The sequence below is a fragment of the Xyrauchen texanus genome, chromosome 35, assembly GCF_025860055.1.
Source record: "Xyrauchen texanus isolate HMW12.3.18 chromosome 35, RBS_HiC_50CHRs, whole genome shotgun sequence".
Classification (NCBI taxonomy): domain Eukaryota; kingdom Metazoa; phylum Chordata; class Actinopteri; order Cypriniformes; family Catostomidae; genus Xyrauchen; species Xyrauchen texanus.
In genome coordinates this window covers 17,718,371-17,740,321 of record NC_068310.1, presented here as the reverse complement: position 1 = coordinate 17,740,321, position 21,951 = coordinate 17,718,371, and the positions used below count along the sequence as shown (strand labels likewise).

Below are 21,951 nucleotides of genomic sequence, written 5' to 3'. Positions count from 1 at the left end.
CATCCGAACCTCGTATGCAATCATGTGACTCCCACTCCCTGGCTTTATGAGATTTTACAGGATGTACTTCTCGTGTAATTGGAGTCCTAAACAAACCTGACTATATTCTGACTATATTATGCCAATAAACCATAAATGCTTTCTAAATGCTACTTCCAAGAACAAGAACATCCATTCTAGACGATTCTCTCCAGTCTTTCACAGGAAATTCCCTGGAGATCTCCCTGAAACTGTGTGACTAAATGACGGGATATCCTTATGACCACCACTCGATGTAGCTGTCTGACACTCTTTTATCATTTCCTCTCTTATAATACAGAGTTTAAGAGGTACATGGGAAAAAACTATTGAGAGGTGCTTTGGGAAATCACTGTGCCACAAATAGTGAGGAGATGAATCTGGAACTCTTGAACTGGATGAAAACTCCAATCGGAAATCACTCAAAGCCAAGAATAGGCAAAGGATTAGAGGAATTGTGGTGTAAATAAGCAATAAACACACTCTGTGGCACATGAATGAATTTATTTGGTCACATGTTGCTCTTCCTGCTTGTATTACTCTAGCCCAGAACCTCCAGAAAGGGTGGGCTGGGAGGAGCTATGCAGGGAAGAGGGAGGAGGAAAAATATTTGAGTTGCCATCTCAGTCACACACACACACATTCACTGGAGCATCGACTCTCAGCTGATCTCCATTCTCCAAAAGGATCTTCAGCTTGAGAGCTTCATTCTGCTCTCAAAAAACACTTGTTCCTACTAACATCTCAAAGCTCTGGTAAGTCATACAAGCTGTAACAGAGATGGCTTCATTTAATTTATTTATAGTGGATTAGTTTCACGTCCATTCAAGTTTGTTTTGAGTATGCAAGATATTGCTCAAGTCACGTGAGTCTCTATTTGTTTTATTGATACCTTATTACCATTTTAAGATACCTTGGTAACTTAAATTGTAATGACAATGACAGTAGGGATCTTGTATCACTCTCCTTTCATTTCATCATTCATTAATGATGGATGTCTCTTGTGATTCTAATTTGAACGTGTTGGGACTGGACTGATTACCTAGTAGAACATAATGATTGTTTATATGGAATGAGGAAGAACTGTGTGAGTGTAAAGTACCAACTTCCCTAAGGCAAGGTAAGGTTTGGGGCAATTAAATACAGATAAACTCCCGGTATTTTCCCTTGTCATTTAAGCTTTTATGATATGCATTAAAAAACAGTGGATAACTGTTGCTTTGCATTTCTTATAACAGTTTCTCTTAGTTGTTTGATAATGCTGTCAGATTGTGTTTTGCATTTGAGCTGATAACATTGGTTTGTAAAGTTTCCATGTGGGTCTTGGCAAAGACACATGTCAACAGGGTGTAAAACAATAATGATTAGGAAGAGAGGAACTGACTCAGCTTTGAAAAGTGTGTGGGTAAAAACAACTGTGTGGTAATTTTTGTGTCATATCGGCAGGTCCTTGCCTATACAATACAACTTCATTAATCCACAAGTGGTGATTGGGTTGTGGGCAAATAGAGTGCAGTAGATAAACAGATGCAGACACTTTTGGCACAAGTACTGTTTTAAGAATTATACAATGTGTAAAAAGAAGAGAAATTTACAATATGCAAAACTTACAAAAATATATTTAAAAACTCTATATAATTTATATTTTGTTTAATAATGTCAAGAACAAGAATATTTACAAGTATACAGGAAGAGATACAGTGTCTCTCTCTCCATCTCTCTTATATCTGTTTACTCATTAACTTATTCCAGGCTTAGCTATTGATCAAACTGGGTTAATAGGTGATCTCTGCATGTGTGTGTTTGGAGGGGATGATCTGTTGTCGAGTCCTCTTGTTTTTTTTTATGTAGTCACTTGTTTGTTGTCTTGTGTTTTGATAAGTGTGTGACTGTGGGAAAGCAGAATTGGAAGTTGCAGGGGAAGAAGGTGAAAACAACACATCATCTCTTATCTGTGATTACACACTGTGTCCATGCGTATTTAGTTTTGTGTGTGTGTTTGTGAACACGCTTGTTTGTGTGGCAGGTACCTTCTAGGCAGATGTGTATCTGCGAGTGTCCATGTGTCTTTTGTTTCTCCAGGCATAGTGGATAGAATGTGAGTGACATTTCTCATCGTTACTTTGGCAGGCCTGAGGCAGGCCACATGGTCAGGGTCCATTTAAAGGACCCATGGGTCATAGATTCCTGAGATGAGTCTGACATGGACAAGGTTGCCGTGGTTGTAATAATGAGATGATCAGGCCATTTATCTGCCATTTTACTTGATCAATACATCAGTGAGGAGTGTCTCCCTTTTGTTGCCGAGGATGTGACCAAGGAAACTGACCGGTACTGGATTGAGAGTGAGTGTGCTTTTAAGTTTAGATTGACCTCTAACACCACAGTGACCTTTTTCAAATGTGCAGCTGGTAGTGGAGAGCTTTATGTAGGGGAAATGGATAAATCACCAATAGTTGTGTAATTGGCAGATCACCCAGGCCTCTGTGGTCCGATACATCTGTCTGAACAACCGTTATCTCGTTTAACCCTGATATGAAAACTCTCGGGATCTGATTTGGTCTAATCTGGATCCTCTGATTTAAGATTTAGAGCGATGGAGGAGAGAAATGTGGAGATTCTGTGGTCATAGTTTGGCCGGCCCGAGAGGACAGCTGGACATTTGATAATCTTTTTATAGTCAAAATGAAAGATGGAGCGATGGGCCTCTCACGCCTCTGTGACACATTCAGGGGTATAACTATCAGTATTTTAGAACACTTTTGGATAAGCCAAGACAGTATGTATTGACCAGGCCTTGTACTTCAAATCTTATATAAATGTTGATTTCTTACGTTGTCTTTTTTCGGGGGGTAAAAAGTAATTTTTTGTTTTGTTTTGTTAAGTTATCAGCATATTGCTGTGCATGTAGACACTTTGACAGTTTCATGAATGTCTCATTTGTTATCATTCGACTGTCAGCCATACTGCTTTCTAAATATCGGCAAAGACTGTTAAGCCCAAGATTGACCAATATGGCATATGTAGAAAAGGATGTCCTGCCTTGCAGGTAAAAGAGACAATCACCTTTTAAATACAGACATCATCTGTCTGTCAACTTGAGAACGTGCATGCACAGTAGTAGGACCAGCCTGTAAAATAGCACTTTTTAGCATGATATGAGCTCAAGAAACACAATATATGATACTATTGTCATCAGATTTTACTGCTGATTAGAAATATGTTCTTTGTTCGTAATCTTGACCAAACATTTTGGAGATTTCAGTCTTTCCCCATTCAAATATATTTATGCCGCTTGTACCCATAGAAAATACAGTAGCTGCCTGGGAGCATTCCAAAGATGGCCACTGATTGGACTGATTTGCTCTGAGAGGGAATTTGATATCTTCATTGTATCAGCTATTGAAAAACTCTGATTGGTTGATCAATAATTGCAATTTGTTCTCGGACCTGGTGGATAATCATTACTTTTCAAAGACTCCATTCAATATATGTACCCCAAAAGTTTTAAATGGTTCCTACGTGTTCTAGATATGTTGTTCCCTGAGATACAACCATATTAAATGTTTTACTGCCCATAGAAGTAATAAACAAATTGAGAAGTAAGAACAATCAGGTGGGCTTGTGTATGTCAGTGTGAGATAAATGACAGTGAGGGCAACTGTATTTACAACTGTTTAAGAATCCAAACATCCACTGTAATCACAAATGGAAGATTAATGTTGATAATATCCAGAGGGCTCAGTCACACATTAAGTGGAAGTCGTGTTGCTATTTGGTACAGTACCATCTCTGTTACACTCTAATGATATTGTGTTGAGTTCATCCTGACCTGCAGTGGAAAGAGGGGAAACAGCTGTGCTTTGCCACACATTGAGAAGGCCGCTTGTCTGGCTGTCCCTCACTGATAGAGCTTTGCAGCAGTTATGAATGGAGTCAGTGTGAAAGCTTATCAGGCTTAAGGCTTGAATCCTCTGATGTGTATTTATTGTAGTGGCTGATATAGGTTGAGTGAGAGGTGACTCTGTCAATGCAGTAAAAACTGTCAGGGAAAGCCCTTGGAAATGATGTTAGTTAGCTTGTACTTACACTAACACCTTCCACAGTGTAGTGAGAGAGGTCAAAGCTTTCATTGTGCGGTCACACAAATGAGGTTTGTCATCAGAACAGAGCCACTCAGATTCACTCTAAATACAGTTGAAACATCCCATTATCAATATATCAATTAAGAACTGTCACATGAAACCACTGGTAACATGGAGCTACTAGCTTCTGAACAGTAGTTTTCAAGGAAAGGGCTCAATGATGATTTTTTTTTTCTGCTGGCCCCAGACAGGCCCTTAGTACAGATTTGTACGTGCCCTGTTAACATTTTCACTGGCCCGCTAAAAGTAATGATACATTTTATTTTTAGCAACATATTTTGTATGTGTCAAAATAAATTCCTCTACCTTATTGGTGAGCCCTGAGAAAATCAGTGCAGCTGTGTTGCAATATAAATCATCTTATCAGACAATCCTTATCTGTTTTTCTACTTTGGCAGCATACTAAACATAACTATCAGTACAGGCAAAGATGGACAAAAGAAAATGTTGCTGCAAAGGTAATATTTTACCTCACTGTGTCTTTACTACACTTAGTGGTCATAGTCTTAACCTGAGTATGATTTACACATTCTTCTCTTTCTCACTTCTATACATAACTTCAGCTTTTGTCAGCAGAATTACTCATGTTTCCATTTGGGAGGGATTCCTGAATTCCCTCTTTACTCATCCTGACATCAATCAGGTATTATTCGCTCAGTCCTTACTCAACACCTGAGAAGATATACACAAGGTTCCTGGATATTGACAGGTTGAAGGGTATAAAGCATGTAGCCTGAGGAAAAGAATCATAATTGTAACTTTACACTCACTTTAAGAGTGACTATTTCCTGGCTGGATGTAGCTGGACTTGTTTGTTTTTCATCTATGAAGAAGGAGAGGAGCTGTAATTCTCCAGTCACAGAAAGTCTGACATGCCTTTGCCTAGACAATCTGACTTCCTGGAGTTCTCATCGCCACTCAAAGCCTGGCAACTATTGACCAGCTAAGATAGCATCACTATTACTAATGCTCATTCTGCTAACCTTAAAGGGATAGTTCACCCCAAAATTTAAACTCTCTCATCATTTACTCAACCTCATGCCATCCCAGAGGTGTATGAGTTTCTTTAATCTGCTGAACTCAAATTAAGATATTTAGAAATAAATGTCAGCTCTGTAGATTCATACAATGCAAGTGAATGGGTGCCAAAATTCCAAAAATCACATAAGTCTCCAGTGGTTAAATCAATGTCTTCAGACATTTTTTGTGCTTTTTGGAGCATCAACATTTTGGCACCCATTCACAATTTTTATACACCATTACCTCACTTTTTTAATTAGCATTGTATGGACCTACAGAGCTGAGCTATTCTTCTAAAAATCATTATTTGTGTTCTGCAGAAGAAAAAAGTCATACACATCTGGTATGGCATGAGGTTGAGAACATGATGAGAGAATTTTGCATGATCTCAAGTAGTGGTGCTTATTGAGTGCTTTTACCTTTTTAAACAGTTGGACTTGGCAGTCAATAAAATGTGTGAAAAATTCCCATTGACCAGAATATCACTTGAGGGTGGGCTCCTCTGACTTGGGTCCATAAATTCCAAAGAATACTTTGGTTTCCTGCATGCTGCCACATCTTGTGCATGTCACACAAAATGTTGTCATTAGCACAGAATGCACATATTGTCTGCATGCATCCCAAGTTTTGTAGACATGCAAATAGTCCGCATCTGTGCACGTAACATATACATTTGCCTGCTGTTGATTCTACTAAAAGAGTACTGTATAACAAAGCAGACATAGCGTGCATGCGTCATGGACTCACGGTTGAAGTATACTTTGAAATGCTGTGTGCTCATCCATGCGTGAGATGTAATGGCACGCTGAAAAACTAAATATAGCCTAGCAGCCAGTCAGATCACTCAAGCAATCCTGAGTGACCACTCAGAACACCCTAGAAACCATCTAGCAATGATCAGAAACAACCTAGAAACCACATACCGAAGGAACATTCGAAGCAGTGCACCACTCAAAATAGCACTCCTTAGCAACCACATAGCAACACCCTGGCAACCTCCAATAACACCCTAACATTGGGAAATTTCCCCAGGCAATAACCAAAATCAACATGGTTTTTATTGTCTGCCATTTTGACTTTCTCACAATTTCTCTATTAATGACAACATTACCCAGCTTTCTCGCTCTTTCTCTTTGTTTTGCACCTAGCTCTGCCAAATCTCTCTGTTCCTCAGCAGCCTCTCCCTCTTTCCTTTTCCCTTACTTATTTGTTTTTTCTCATCTCACATGTATCTCTCATGTTGGGTCTGTTGTCCCTGCAGTAATTGATAGATGTTCTAAAAGCAGCAGATTGCTTCCAGTCACACAGAATTCCCCTCTAATTACATTGCGGTGTTTCTTTCAGCCAGAATTAGTGAGGTCATTTTTTACTTTCTCTCTTTAACTGTCGACCGCCAAACTTGACCTGTCATCTCCTGACATGTTCGCCTGTGGTTTTTAGGACTTACTTGTTTCACATTTTCCCTCATTCAGCTTTTTTCAAATCATTTAAAACTTATAAAATGAACACTCAATATCTCACATCCACTCGGGGTTCAAAACAAAAACAAGAAATCATTTTCCATTCACGTTTTTTGCGGCTCGACCAACAGTCCAGTTCACCACTAAATGCTGTGGGGAACATTACATCAGCTCTCAGAAATCAAGACCAGAACATTATTTTTATTTTTTTCCCAAAAGGTTTATATTGAGTTGCCTGTGTGTTTCTGTGGTTGTAGTCTAATGTGGTGTGTATTCATGGCTCGCCCCACGTCTTCCGTGTTCTTGGTCCAGTTGGCTCTGCGCTGTAACCCTTCTGTTATCTCAATCAGCTCACACTCCCGCATGTGCTCATAGCTGTGGGCTGTGTCTGTGCCACCTACGTTCCTTTGGCCTTCATATTCCACTGTGTCTGCGTGTGTTTGGTGATCTTATTTTACATGAGACATAAACACTCTAATGGTATTGGGAGCACAGTGTGCTGTAAGATGAGTATGATATCTACACCTGCTGTACATTTATTGCTCTAAAATAGATTAGACCAAACTTTGATTAATATGATTTGCACAAGAGAGCAATGTGTAAAAACCTATTAAATTCTTAGCTAAAAAGGAATACTTCACACAAAAGAGAAATTTGTATTCATCCTCATGTCGTACCAAACCTGTATGACTTTCTATCTTCCATGGAACATAAAAGGAGAAGTTAAGCAGAATGTTCTCGCTTATCTTTTATCAGGCTGTCTAAAAAGGCCAAAAATTACCATAAAATTAGTCCATACAACTTTTACTCTATAGTCCAAGGCATCTGAAGCCATACTATAGCTTGTGAGAAATTTAAGTCATTGTCCATTGAAAATCTTCCTCTCCACAGTAACTGTCAAATTTTATTTGTGTATGCTTATATACAAACTTGCCAAGTCAAGATGCATCCCATCAGGTTTGACATCAATGACTTAGACCACCAATGGTTATTGGTTTTCCACCTCAATAATTCAATAATTTACATACAGAGTTTGAATAAGCCAAACTTTTACTTTTGAGTTCAAAGGAAGAAAGAAAGTCATCCAGTTTTGAAATGACATGAGAGTAAAAAAGAGATAAACAGTGTTTTTGGATGAACTAACCCTTTATGTTCTGTAGGTTTGCCATAATGCGAGTGTAACCCGTATGCTACAGTAGGAAGCTGTATACTTTGAAGCTCTGTGTGTGTGTGTTTATCTTGCTGAGGCCCGAGGCAGTTGGTCTCTGGTTCCTCTGGAAGACAAGTTCTCATCATTGGTTCCTGCTAAAGATCAGCAGAGCACAGGGGAATACAAAGATGTGTAGAGAAAAAATGATGATCCATTTTGGACACTAAAGTTCTCTCAACCCTAACAGCATGGCAGGGTCCTGAGCAACTGTGACTTCTAATAAAAGCCTGGCCATAGAGAGACTGTGTGTGTATGCACCACAGAATTTGACCTGGATATGCATTTATTGCTTTACTCCATCCATAAGCCTCTTATAAGACACAATAACATACAGAGGCATGAGAAGCATGTTTAAATTGTTCTCTTTGAGCAGTGATGGCTCACCAACACCACAGTACAAGACATTTGCCAATGCCAGTTGAAACCTACTTTCAACTTACCTGCCTCTCTGCCATTGGAGTCTGAGTCATGAATTCAGAGTGAAATATGTTGAGAGGCTGAAAAAACAGTTAGAAATAGCCAGGGCTGCAGTTGAAATTCTTAGGCCCTGTGGTGCAGACAGTTCTTTCATCAAGGTGAGCGCTGCCCCTGCAGCTTTCACTGAACGTGCTTAGATGCGATATAGAATATGGAACAGCCTTTCTGTGCCGCCCCCAACCCCCTCAAGCCCAGGCCAGAGACAAAAGGCCCAGTTGTCCCCCCTTATCGGTGGTCATGGAAATAGCAGGAATGGTTAATTTTGTAGTCAAGAACAAATATTCAGCAATCCTACACTTCATCCTACAAAATCGATAAAACAAAACATTTCACACAGACTTTATGTCAGATTTTAGCAGTAATTAGCACATTATTCAATCACTGCTCAGCAAGGACTCATTTAAGCAATGTATTTATGTTTCAGTCTTTCAGGCAAATTTTAAGTTTAAGGCTATAATTAGGTTTTCACATGGACTGTTGCTCCGTTAGAAAATACCTTACAATTGTATTGTATTGAGTCTCTTCTATCTTTGAGGGAGAAGGAGAGGGGGAACCGTAATGGGAACACAGGGCCAGACACACAGGCAGGCTACAAAAAGATTCATTAAAAACCAAACCTTACATACGGTAACAAAAAGCAGAATGGGAAGGGAAATGAGGCAAATTGCCCTCACTCCCTTGACACAGGAGATCAAGAGATCATGAAAGCATCAGTAAGTAAAGATAGAAAGAAAGACAGTGACTGTTTATAGAAATCGTTTTTACTACATTATATAAAACTAGCTGGTCTTTGAACTAAATTGATGCATGAGTGTTACAGTAGGATTTAAATGAGCCTGGGCTTGGATCTAGTCTGAGACCAGAATATAAAACATGACAATCTGCCTATAATTCACTCTGTAAAGACACAGCACAAAGCTCTTTTGTGTGTTAACAAACACAGAACAAGTGGAAAAGAAGAGGGCATTTAAATATTTTCATAAAGTGCCACTGTTTGATGCAACTGAATGTAAAAGATTGCAGCTGTTCTTTCACTCTGCCTTTTTTCATTTGTCTTTTCATAGAGTCACATTTGAATGAAAATTCAGGAGGAGTGTTTGTTGTGAGTGGGGGGTAGGGTGCAATTGGTCAGAGTCTCAACCATCGACCAATAAAAGCTAGACTGTCGCCTTACTCCTTTCTCCTCCCCTTGTGCTGGTCTCTTTCCTGATTGGGTGTTCACACATGCAGCATCTGGCTCTAAAAGTCTAGTAGGAGGGGCCAGTTTGCCTCCATTCGCTCTAGAGTGCTCCAGTGTCTTTTATATATGTGGAGCAGAGGGAGCGAGAGGAGGTCCTCCCTCTCTTTGCTTACCCATGTCTGACAGCATATTTTTATCTCTCTCCTTCCTACAGGAATAGAGTAAAGGAATACAAGAAAAAGAGGCTTGGATTTTATAGGAGTGTTTAACAGATCTTAGAAATCCGGAGTGTGAGAAAAAAGGACTGCGTTGACTTTGTTCTCCAGCAGTATTCTGCTAACCTTTCAGTTGCAAGGACTAAGCATCAACGCTCACTTCAGGATCTGCCCAGTCCTGTTGGGTCACTCAGCCGGACTGATGTGGAATGCGACCCTTTATGACCCCATCACACAAGCCTCTTTTCAGTGAGCCGGACTCAAAAGAGAGCAGATAATAGAGGCTGGAGGCTGTTGCTCACACAATTGAAGCAACAGCAGAAGGAGTGTTCAGACTGGTAAAAAAAAAGTTAAATGGGCCCTTGAAGGTAGGGATAAAGAACTTAAAATACAAAAGAGGAAAAATAAAGCGTGAATAGAAAAGGCCTTCTTTGCACACCTAGACATTCTTGAACGCAAGTAAAACTTTGACCATTAGACTTCATTTCACCCCTTAAATTAATATCATTTCTACCCCATCATGCCCATGGAAACCCTTCGTCCCACACATGGGGGTCCTTTCACCTCTGCCATGCCGTTCCGTATCCTCAACAAGGGCCCGGACTACTTTCGCAGAGCACCTGAGACAGGAACACGAAAGTTGAGTGCAGTAGAGCGTCTGGAAGCAGATAAGGCCAAGTACGTGAAGAGCCACCAAGTAGCACTCACTAAACAAGAGCCCGTCAAACCCCCAATCATCCGCAAACCACTATTATCACCAAGCATGATGATTCAATGCAGGATGAATACTCCACCAGCGAGGAAGATTACTCGTAGGCTACCTGATGCAGAGAACGGAGGACCAGCACATGGAATATGCAGGGGACCTCAACTCAACCTGGACATCCTCAATAATCTAATTAATGTCTGTGATGGGCCACTTACATCTTCCCCTACCCCTTCAACACCTTCTCCCTCAGCCTCTTCACCTTCCTCTGGAGGTCAGAGTGTTGGAAGTGGACAATCTGCTGAGCCCCAGAACTGCATCAACTTTAACTCCTCTTGCAACTCTTCGCCTCTTAACAATCAATCCTCAACTGCAGAACCTAGCCGAAGGCCACCACTGGTTCCAGCCAGGACTCCCCAATTGATGTCACAAGGTAGTTATGGGACCCCCAACTCTGTAACTGTACGACGGGTGGATGTGCGACCGCAGGCGGAGATCAGGAAGCCTCAGAGGTTGCTTCTACAACCCAAACCCAGACAGACCCAAACAGCTCAACCACAGATAGCCCAGCCACAGGCACCCCCACCACCCACAACTTCAGCTCAGCACCAGCCTACGTCTGCTCATCCCCCATCCCCCTGCCTGCCCCCCAGCCCCCTGCTTCTGTGCTCTGGTGTTTTACCCCCAGCCTCCCCTGCTTTTACCCGCCTCTCCTCAGATAGCTCACGAGGGTCACGTCCTGGCTCAAACCGGAAACACCCCACCCTCCACCGCTCAAAGTCTGACTTGAGTGACAGGTATTCTCGGGCCACAGCCGACCTGGAGCGTTTCTTCAACTACTGTGGGCTGGACCCTGAGGAAGTGGAAGGTATGGGTGGCGTGGAACGTTTTGCTCGAGCCAATTCTGACATTATTTCGGTCTCCAAGCTCCGAAGTGTTAGTACGCCAAGTTCAGAGTGTGGAGGTCATGGTGATGGATGGAGAGGAGAGGAACAGCAGGAGGATGAAGAAGATGATGGGCCCATCAAGCCCGGTGAGCGCGTTCCTTATGGCATCTCAGTCATCGAAAGGAATGCACGTGTCATTAAGTGGCTCTACGGAATCCGACAAGCACGGGACACCTCACAAAACATCTCCAATGTCTAGAAGTTTCTCTCTGGTTGAGAGTACAAGAGAGTACCAGACAAAGATGAAATAATTGAGACAGAAACTTGCAGTATTCTTTTTATTATTGATTATCACACATATTTATTACGTTCTTGCTTGAAGATTTTCAAAGACTCCAACAAATATTTGTTTCATTTTTATTTGCCTTACTATAAGGATAATGTTTATGTTTCATACAAAGAATTTACATAAACGACTTGCTGGTTTTGGAGCGTCTTTTAATCTGCAAGGACAATGTACCTCTGTTTGAGAGCAGATGTGGAATACTACAGATTCTCAGTACTGTGACTTTGATACATTTTGATTTAAGCAATAACACTAATGCTAAAGGCACTAAAAGAGTGACTGAATGGATGATGATAATAATTTATGATGAAGGCAGCAGTCGATCTGTTGTGTTGGTGCTATTCAGGTACAAAGTCTTTATTAAACAGCAGTGCTGTGGGACCAGTTGCCTAAGCTAATTTCTGTAGGAACCTTAGGAATGGGACTCAAGCAGGTACTTTCTAGTTTTAGAAATATTTGTATTGATTGAAGAATTGAAGAATGATTGACAGATATTTTGGAAGCCTGTGTTATGAGTTTATAATTTGGTCCCCATGGTAGGAAGGTCTCAGGGACGTGCTCAATAAGCTACAGCTATATAAAAAAAGAGACTGCAAAGTCCTACAAATACACATATACACTTAAAACTCCTACTAACTATGCACACACTTTTGCTCTATATGTGTCAAATACACATCAGATGTTCAGTTTAGACATTTTTGAAGGTGAGACTTCGATACTGTGAAGAATTCAGAGCTTCCATGGAGGCACTGCTCATCTGCAAACATGGCTGGGAGACTGTTAATGTTGAATTTTAAAGTTAAAAACATAAACATGTGGGAGCCTCTTGTCAGCATGCACACGTGGATGTACAACTGTATTACTTTGCAAAGCACGCTTGCACGATTTGCATTCCCAAAACATGCATTCCAAAGCATAGACATACATTCCATTCAACATAATGTTTATATATGATTTGTGTGGCTTTAGTTGTTGTTGACCGTTCCTTTTGCTTGTCGCTGTGATTTATATACATTTTGGGGAGGGGTTTATGTCTTGTTTTAGATGGATAAGTCAGTTTGGGATTGAGAAAGCAAAAAGAACTGGGAGGGTTTCACTCATTACTTAGTGGAAAAGATGTTATATCTATTTACTTAAAAGTTTTTGCACTTGAAGTGGAAACGAAAAGCCTTAAAAAGAGGTAGAAAGCTGATGTTAGTTGAATCTGTGCTCAAAGACAAGTCAAGTGGCCACACAAATGTTCACTTTTGGTTGAGTTTTGCTTTGCTAAAGGCACAATGATCGAGATGGGTTTTTTCCCCTAACTATAGCCATACAAGCTTGAAAAGGTTAACACAACATTTATTGATTCAAATACATTGTTCTGCCAGCACATTTAGAAAGAATACACACATAGGTACAAACCCTCGAACAGTTCAGTTCAGTAGTCATTGACAGAGGGTAACATGGTGGCTCTGCTTGTGTTCTGGAGTTAACTATTGACTCAGTGAAAGTTGAATGCAAAATCAGTCATCTGAAGATGTCAATAAACAGATAATGTTTAAGTTGTGATTGCTTCATTCCCATAAGACATGATTATTTTCAGTTTTTTTTTCTCTCAATAAATTGCTCAAACCAGTTCACAGTTTGGTCTGAATGATTAATTTGTGAACCAGTCTGAATTTTAAATGGTTTTCAAAAATCCTTTTCAAATACTTAAGACTGACTTGAAAGGTCATGGAAGTTCATTAGTTGCCCCAGTCAACAGTGAATTATGACTAACCTTCAGCAGACATACAGAGAATTACAGCCAGTGGGGGATGTGACTTTGTGACCATGAGGAGAGAAATAAAGGTGTGATGCTGAAAGGAAGTAAATGGTAACTATGAGAAGAAGGAGAGGATGAAGATGGCAGAGGTGTGATGAACAGCATTCTCTAAAGGCCAATTTGATTTATTTAGGAACATCTTACTATAATCCAAGAAAATGAAACTGTTGGAAGGATGAGCAAGGATATGAGAGAGAGAGAAAGATTAGCATATGGTAATACTGGTCCCTAGAGATCTCTACTAAGGTGTTTTAGGGGAAATGTGTTTGTAGTGATCTCTTGTGTGCACTGACCTCATATAGACAAATGAGACAGAAGGGACCAGCGACGCCAAGGGAGACATGTGCTTATATTTCTTTTAATCTGCTTCATGCATTCAGGGACAACACACACAGACTGAGCTCAGTACACTGCATCCAGCAACATATTTTAATATATATGAGCCTCCAGCAATATATTTTAACATTCATTCTTGAAAAATTACAAGAAATTGTTTAATTTTAAATTCATAAGCCCTCTCTCAAATACATTATGCACTACACTGTAGTACAATCATTTTCTTAATCAGCATTCGTCTTGTTTTCTAATACATATGCTAAATTAAGTTAAATCTACTTCTAAGCAAAAAAAAAAAAAAAAAAAAAAAACATGATTAAGACTTGTTTTCAGAGAATAAATGTTGAATTAAGTTTATTTTTCTTTTCCCCCACTGCAAATAGTTTTTCCCCTTTTAAGCATAAACCTCAATTTTATTTTGCAATGAGGTAAGAAAAATAAATGTAATTCAATTTATACAGCATTCTCTAAAATCAAGTTTTAGTTCAGGGATTGTTCACCAAAAAATTGTAATTCTCTCATTATTTACTCACCCTCATGGCATCCCAGGTGTGTATGACTTTCTATCTTCACCAAAACATATTTGAAGAAAAATATTTTAGCTCAATAGGTCCTTAAAATGCAAGTGGATGGTGATTTCACTTTTGAAGCTCCAAAAATCAAAGAAAGTCAGCATAAACATTATATATACAGCAGTTAAATTAATGTCTTCTAAAGTGATACGATTGCTTTTGATGTGAAAAATATCAATATTTAAGTACTTTTTAACTATAATACACAATTAAAGAGATGCCAAACAGAATGTTAGCCTTATAGTCACTAGTTACTTTCACTGCATGGGCCTTTACAAACTCAGATTTTAATTGATTTATCTAATTTTAATTTTAAAAGCAGGAGAATGATCCTGCTACCTTCACATCAGTACACAGAATGCACTTAGCCTAATTGTTGCAACTGAACATAGGCCTACTTTGTTGTTTGTAGGGTAGATTTATTATCTTTTATTCTTATATAACTTTTCAATTTTGTGTAAAGATTTGTTGATTTTGAATGGTTATTTATTTATATTATTGACCACTAAAGCATGCACAATGTGGCATTGCTTTCTTTGCTGTTGCCAGTTCTTGTGATAAATGCAGAAGTAGTAGTGTTTCCCATTAATTAGGCCTACCTAGACTGTGGCAGCACACATATTTTTACACTTCTCATAATACCATAAAAGATCTATAGCATTGTGTTTTGTGCCGTTGCTTCGGCAAAGGATCTCTCACTACCGGTCAATATCTGAGAAGCAAGTTCAACACAGATAACCACTTTTTCTTAATTTCTTATGTACATATTTTAATTAATATTTATTAAACATACTCTTGTGTATAATAACAAATTACAGGCTCATTTAAAGCTAGTGTCAATTTTACATATTTTAAAAGTTAATTAATCTATAAAATACAAATTCTATCATATACACACCCTCATGTTGTTCTGAACCCTAAACATTTTTATTCTGTGAAACACAAAGGAGAAAAGGCAGAACATTAGGGACTGAAATTCAGAGGTGGGGATTCAAGTTACATGACTTGACTCGAGTCTGACTCGAGTCGCAAATTTAAGGACTTGTGACTTACTTGACTAAATGAAGAAAATGACTTGACTTTGACTTATATTATTATCAATGACTTATTCTAAACAGTAATGAAATGTGTTTAAAAAAATATTGCGACATTAATTAATTAATATGCAAAAATGTAAGCCCGTCAGCACCACTGATCTGCATCTGCGCAGTTAACGCTGCGCTCACAACACGCCAAAATTACAGATGATTGTTGAGCTCCCAAAATAATCTCCTTTGGATATAAAGATTTCAAATTGGACCATGTGAATAAAAAAAGATTTGATTTGCCAGATGCACAATATGCAATGCAGAAATATCGGTTACAACCACCACAACCTCGAATTTCATCAGACATTTCAAAAACCACAAGCAAAGGTAAGTAAATAATTTAATTATCATTTCATTATCCAGAAAGATGAATATAAGTACTGTTCAAATGTTTGAGGGTCGTCAGTAAATAAAAATGATTCAAGATCTTGTATTTTGTAGAGCGATAAGTTTGAAATTACCTGACATTGACTCTAAATGTGTGTGCCTATTATAAACCTTCTCAACAGTTAACAATATACCATAAACATTTGTTGGCAATATAAAAACATAACTGGCAGATCTGCAGTCACAACACTTTATTTAAAACGTGACAAGTAGTATAAAATATACAGAATGACTTGTGACGAAATCCAAGTGCTCTCATAGTGATTATGACTTCTGAAGTCTTTTTTTAATTTTTTTACCCATTCTAATATTTGTTACGATTTTGTCAGATTTGACGTATGTTATTGAGTTATAAAAAAGTAGTTTTGGAGTCTTTGATCTTTCCCTGTTCAAGTACATCAGAGCTGAACTTTCATGATTCATGTCTGCCACGGATGACATTACCAAGAGAATGGCTAAGTGGACTGGCTTATTTAAAAAGTCCTGTAAATGTAATTTGATCAGATAGAGCCAGACCTAACCGATCACAAAAAACACAAACTATAAACCAAAAATTGGTCACAGGACATAAGTGAAAATAGAAGTGAGTATAGCTCACTTGTCACACAGGAATGCTTGAACAGTGGCTGAACTCTTGTCAGATCTCTAAGATGCCTGCGGTAAAGGAACACTGTTGAAGAATATGCACACAACAAGATGTGAGAGAGGAATAAAGAGCAGAAAAGATTCACTATTCATCAGCCATGAATTCTACCTCATAAACATTGAACTGACTTTTTCTTTGAGTCATATGGTAAGAGAGTGCCACTGCTCCTGGCTTGGGGAAATACCTAGAACTGTATTGTATTCTTACTGTATGTCTGTCTGGTCTTGGCTTAAAGGGTAACTAAACCCTAAACCAACTTTTTTTAGTTAATGATCTGTAAGCATGGGGCTTTATTAGTACTGGTCATTGATTCAAGTAATTTTTTTGACATTTGTGTATAAAGTGTTTTAATTCTACAATATATGGTGTAAAAACGTCTGAGTGCTGCCCTCTTCAGGTTGAACGGTGGCTACTGCAGTTGAATTTTCCTATTGGCTGTTGCGGTACTCGTGACGTAGCGGTGACAGCTGACGTAAGCAGGTTCCAGCTCACCACGCCAGATTCATGTACATGTCGTCTTGCGACCGTGTGAGGAATAATAATAACATAGAGTCTGACAGCAGCTGTCAATTAATCCGTCACTACAAGTCTCAGGTGCCCCCCACTCCCGCTCCCCGCTCAGCCCCGCACTCGGTTCGTTCCCTCTATCCCCGCCGGGGTCTGCCCACTTTTCCAGCATTTTCAAATATTTCTAGTGGGTGGAGTCAGACTCTGAGCAGGTGTTTAGTTACCCTTTAAACTCATGAGATAAAGGGGATTTAGCCAATGAGATGATGGCCCTGTTTATCTGGACTTTGACCTAATTGCTATGCTATTTGCAATAAGTTGTAAAAACGTGCTTCAAAAATATATTGCTGCAAGTTAAATATGCATGTTAATTTATTGCACTGCATAAAAACCTTGAACCTGTACAGTTATTACTTGAATTGAACTAGTGAGAAGAGTGAGCTCATGCAGTCTTTGTGAGATAAACCAATGGCACTTTCTCAGAAATACAGCGGCCCTAAAAAGTATTTGTACACATAAACAACATTTTAAAATGTCATTTCATCAGAATAGATAACAAAAGATCACACCAAGTGGCATTTATTTAAAAGAAAAGCACTACTAGCACACTATAGGCAAAAACATTACACCAAAAAAAAATTTGTGAGGTTTTACGTGATAGTGTTCAAAAGGTATGCAAACAATTTACTTTCTGGATATCAAACATTACTGGAACATGTCTATAGTTAATGCGATTAACTACACCTGTGGCTACTCAGCTAGGACACCTGTGTGAACTTCTGGAGCATTGACTTTGTACATCCAAAAACTAAAAAATCCCTTTGGGATCAGTTGGTCAAAAGTAATTGCAAAATTGACTCATCTATGTGCAGATGGCACTTGGTTAGATATTTTGTTTCTAATGAAATGCCATTCATAATTTATTAAGTGTGGGTTAAGTGTCCAAATACAGTTTGGGGCTACTGATTGTATCATGCACAACATTGTATTGGTTATTCTATAAACAAGGCAGTGATTTATGGTTTAGCAGACAAATCACTTTAACTTGTGTAACAGAAACCTGTTTTTTTTTTAAGGTCAAATGTGTGTCAGTGAGTCTTCTCTTCTATGAACAGACTCAACAGATCAATGTCTGATGGCCCTGATGGATGAGTTGCACTTCAGTAAGCGTGAACTCTGACTTTCAAGCCAGGTCATGTGATGAATCCCTCTGTGACATCCTCCCATCAGGACAGAATCTTCTGTTAAGTTTCTCCATGCAGTGCATGCCAAGTTAATTGACATTATATGTTTTTTACCAATGTGCAGTAATTCATGTTGTGATGACTAAAAAAATATATTTAAATATTTGCATTTTATTTTACAGGTTTTTTATTATTAATAATTTGTGTGCTTTACTTGCATGATGAGAAAAAAAAATGTGTACCACGTAATGTCACGTACTGTATTTGATGAAGGACACACTTCTCAGCAGGTAAAACAGTACGCTTTTTAGGTATGCATGCAAGTAGTATCAATAGAATTTGAACCTACTTCATCTGGGGAGGTGGGCGTTGCCACAGCCGGAGACCTGGGCATTGCAAGTGACCTGAATATAACTGGTCTGGCTTTTTAAACAAGCACCATTTTAAGCACAAGGAACTCTCTCTCTCTCTCTCTCTCTCTCTCTCTCTCTCTCTCTCTCTCTATATATATATAATTTACCGTTGAAAAGAGCTGTCTGACACGCGGTTAACCGGCTTTCTATTAAATCCAGTATTTTGAGTGTGCCTGTGCCTGAGCTGAGAAGGGTTTGATGGATAGTAAAGTGTCCAGTCGATCCGCACTTCAGATTCTCGCTGGAAATAGTAGGTGACCTGGGTATTTCTCGCATACTGCTTCATGAATACTGAGGATTTGGACATACTACTCCATTAGCATACTGTTATGTCATACTATATAGTTGGGAAGTATGGATATTAGGATATTTCCACTAAGCCTGAAGTCAGCACCACAATAGCAGACTACAAACAACTCGATTTTGGCCAATGGTGCCACACATTCAGACTGTTTTGCTGAGATATTGCTCTCTTCAGTCGGATACACTTGCCAATACAAAATGGTGGAGTGGTGACAAGCATACAAATTCACAACAATTCACTCTCTCTCTCTTAATTCCTGTAACGTGGAGCTCGCCGATATAACAACAGGAGTATCGAGTGAGCATAAACAATTGTAATGGAGTTGTTTAGGGTGTTTTCAGACCTGTAGCTTGCTTGATTTGTTCAGAAACGGGCTAAAATAGTTTCTATGTTAAAGTTTCTTAATTTAGAAGATTCAGATCATACATCAATACACCAGTTAAAATGATGTACCTGTACAAACGTGTCAATGGGTACAAATATTTCAGTATTGTTTGTCACACACGATTATGCATAACGCCACCTCATGGTCCAGAATGTCCATTCCAGTCAGAGGTTGCACTGCAAATAAACATTACACACAGATGGATATGAGTTATAATATATCTGTTTCTGTTTTTGCATTATTTCTGCCTTGAAAATGACCTACTCTCAGGGTCACGGAGCACTCTCTCCCTCTCACACACACACATGCACACACACAGAAAGAGTGAAGCCACATTGTTGACGCCATCCTACCTGTGTGTCTGTACTGCCACTATCTAAAAGAGAGAAGCAATCGTGCTAAAATTAAATAACTTGCAAATTTAATATCAACTATATCTAACATAGTCTCCAAAAGGCTATATCCGCGTTTTGATGATGAAATACAGCAACGAGGTGACCTACAAATAATTTCTCTGCAGATCCATCCATCACGGCTTTTATAGGGATTTTGTTTGTCCCACCACAATCAAACAGTTCCAGAGGTCGTTTGCAATTGGACCAATTGTTTTGGTGCAGATCCAAGTGTGACTGTCGTGTTCATATTTGCCTATACCGGAATCAGAATCAGAATCAGCTTTATTGCCAAGTATGCTTACACATACAAGGAATTTGTCTAGGTGACAGGAGCTTCCAGTCTACAGCAATACAAACAATACCAAAAACAGCAGCAAGACATAGGTAATTAAAAACAAAAAAGAACACAAAATAAATTAAAGCTGCGAGCAGCGATGACGGGCCCAAGCCGGTGGCACCGCCACCCCTGGGCCTTTAGGGTCGCCGCGCACGACGGGCAATAACGTAAGCTCGCTCGACCGCCGAGAAGATGTGTGCAAATTCCAAGAAATCCACATTCAAACCAAAATATCTGACTTTCTGTTGGTCTGTTTGTTCACTTGAGACATAAGGGGTGATTTAAAAGCATTTTGAAAGTGACACACTTCCTTCTGCCAGTTGGTGGCGCTTATAACTGACTCACAATAGCAACATCCATGCGATCGGCCTCTTACAGCTAACACACTGCTGAAGTTTCGCCGAGATCAATTAATGTATGCAGAAGTTATAACAGACTTCCTGTTTCTCTTACTGCCTTCTGCCAGTTATTATAGGCTTTGTACTTTACTCACGCTGCAATACCGACGAGAAAATCATCCTCTTTACATGCTAAAAATATGCTTGGAAACATCACAGTGAGCGGTGCTTACTGTGAATGATACTGAATTGTACTACTGACTATTTAAACAGAGTAATTTTTATATGGTAGGTTTACTATTTTATTATTATATTTTATTGCGCTATAATGAACAGGCTGCAATGTCAAGATTGCAATGATGGAGTGTGTGTGTGTGTGTGTGTGTGTGTGTATTTGTAACCTTAAAGGGGTCATATAATGCCATTTTTGTACAAGTTAATATGAATCTTTAGGGTCTAAATGAAAACTTTGTAATATACTTTTATTAAAAATTCTCATTAGTATTTTAAGAAAACACTAATTTTAACTGCTGAAAACAGCTCCGCTTTCAGCACCTGCTTCAGTGCATATGACTTTAAATGATAATGAGGTTTGTCACCCCGCCCTCCCTCCGCTCTGGGGGAATTCTAGTCTTGAATCATATGCATTTGCAAGATGTAAACAGTATTTTGCCAGTATTGTGTTACCATTCATCTTCATGCAGTTATAACTGTTTTTTTTTACATTACTTTAATCAGTAACATACAAGTAAACCAGGTGTAACTTAGTGTTACCATGTTAACTGTAACACCTGCGCATACAGTTTTTAATAACACAATAACCATAACGCGTTGTTCATTATAAACGTGTGATTATGAATTATATTGAGAACGTCGTAACGTTATGGAAAACATGCCGTAATGTACCCTGAGTGTAAACATTAGCCACATGCAGTTTAGCGTTGTTTTGGTTGAACTCACCTCTGTGTGCTGCTTTACCTGCAGTTGAGCCGCTGTTAAACTCACCGATGAATGGTGTTGTACCCACAATGAGCGTTGTTAAACTCACCGATGAATGCGGTTGCCTATGAACGCGCTAAACCTTTGCTGAGAGGGCACTTTGATATCAGATTGTGAGGGTTTTAAAAATAAAAAACTGTTGGAGGGCCAGATAAAGATGATCTGGGGCCACCATTATACTAGCCCTGCCATAGATCATTCATTGTAGCCTATTCCTTTTATTTTTATTTATTGCAGTCTCGACCCATTCGCGAGCAGACCTAAAAACGCACGTGCAGGTCCAGCTGTTTCGCTTTTGGTGGTGCGATGAAGACTTTCGTCTAACATCAGCACGTAACGGTCCCGTGATTTTGGAAATTAGTCATCATCCGCTATTCCAAAGCGCCGAATGGCTGATGGCTGTAGTTTGCTGGAGACCCTTGACAGCAGTTAGATATTTTTCACTTTTGAATGAGACTCCAGCCTCGTACACCCAACATTCCCAATTTAATAGCTTTCTTGCATAAGCAGTAGGCTTCAAATGCGTTATTTGCAACTGGCTTTAACCAAGCACCTAAATTCAGATTTTTCAGCCAAGTATCGCTAAACT

General features: G+C 39.2%; 1 protein-coding gene across 1 annotated transcript; it reads left to right on the top strand.

The window, feature by feature from the left end:
* Positions 1 to 666: 666 nt before the first annotated feature.
* LOC127628747 (protein FAM110A-like) lies at positions 667 to 13,276 on the top strand. The gene is made up of 2 exons (XM_052105607.1): positions 667 to 773; positions 9,725 to 13,276. The coding sequence occupies exon 2, from the start codon at positions 10,246 to 10,248 to the stop codon at positions 11,575 to 11,577; it is 1,332 nt and encodes a 443-aa protein (XP_051961567.1). The 5' UTR covers positions 667 to 773; positions 9,725 to 10,245; the 3' UTR covers positions 11,578 to 13,276.
* Positions 13,277 to 21,951: the final 8,675 nt, after the last annotated feature.

What these genes read in the sequence shown, in the direction of transcription:
- LOC127628747 (XM_052105607.1), top strand. Translation starts at nt 10,246, where the DNA reads ATGCCCATGGAAACCCTTCGTCCCACACATGGGGGTCCTTTCACCTCT.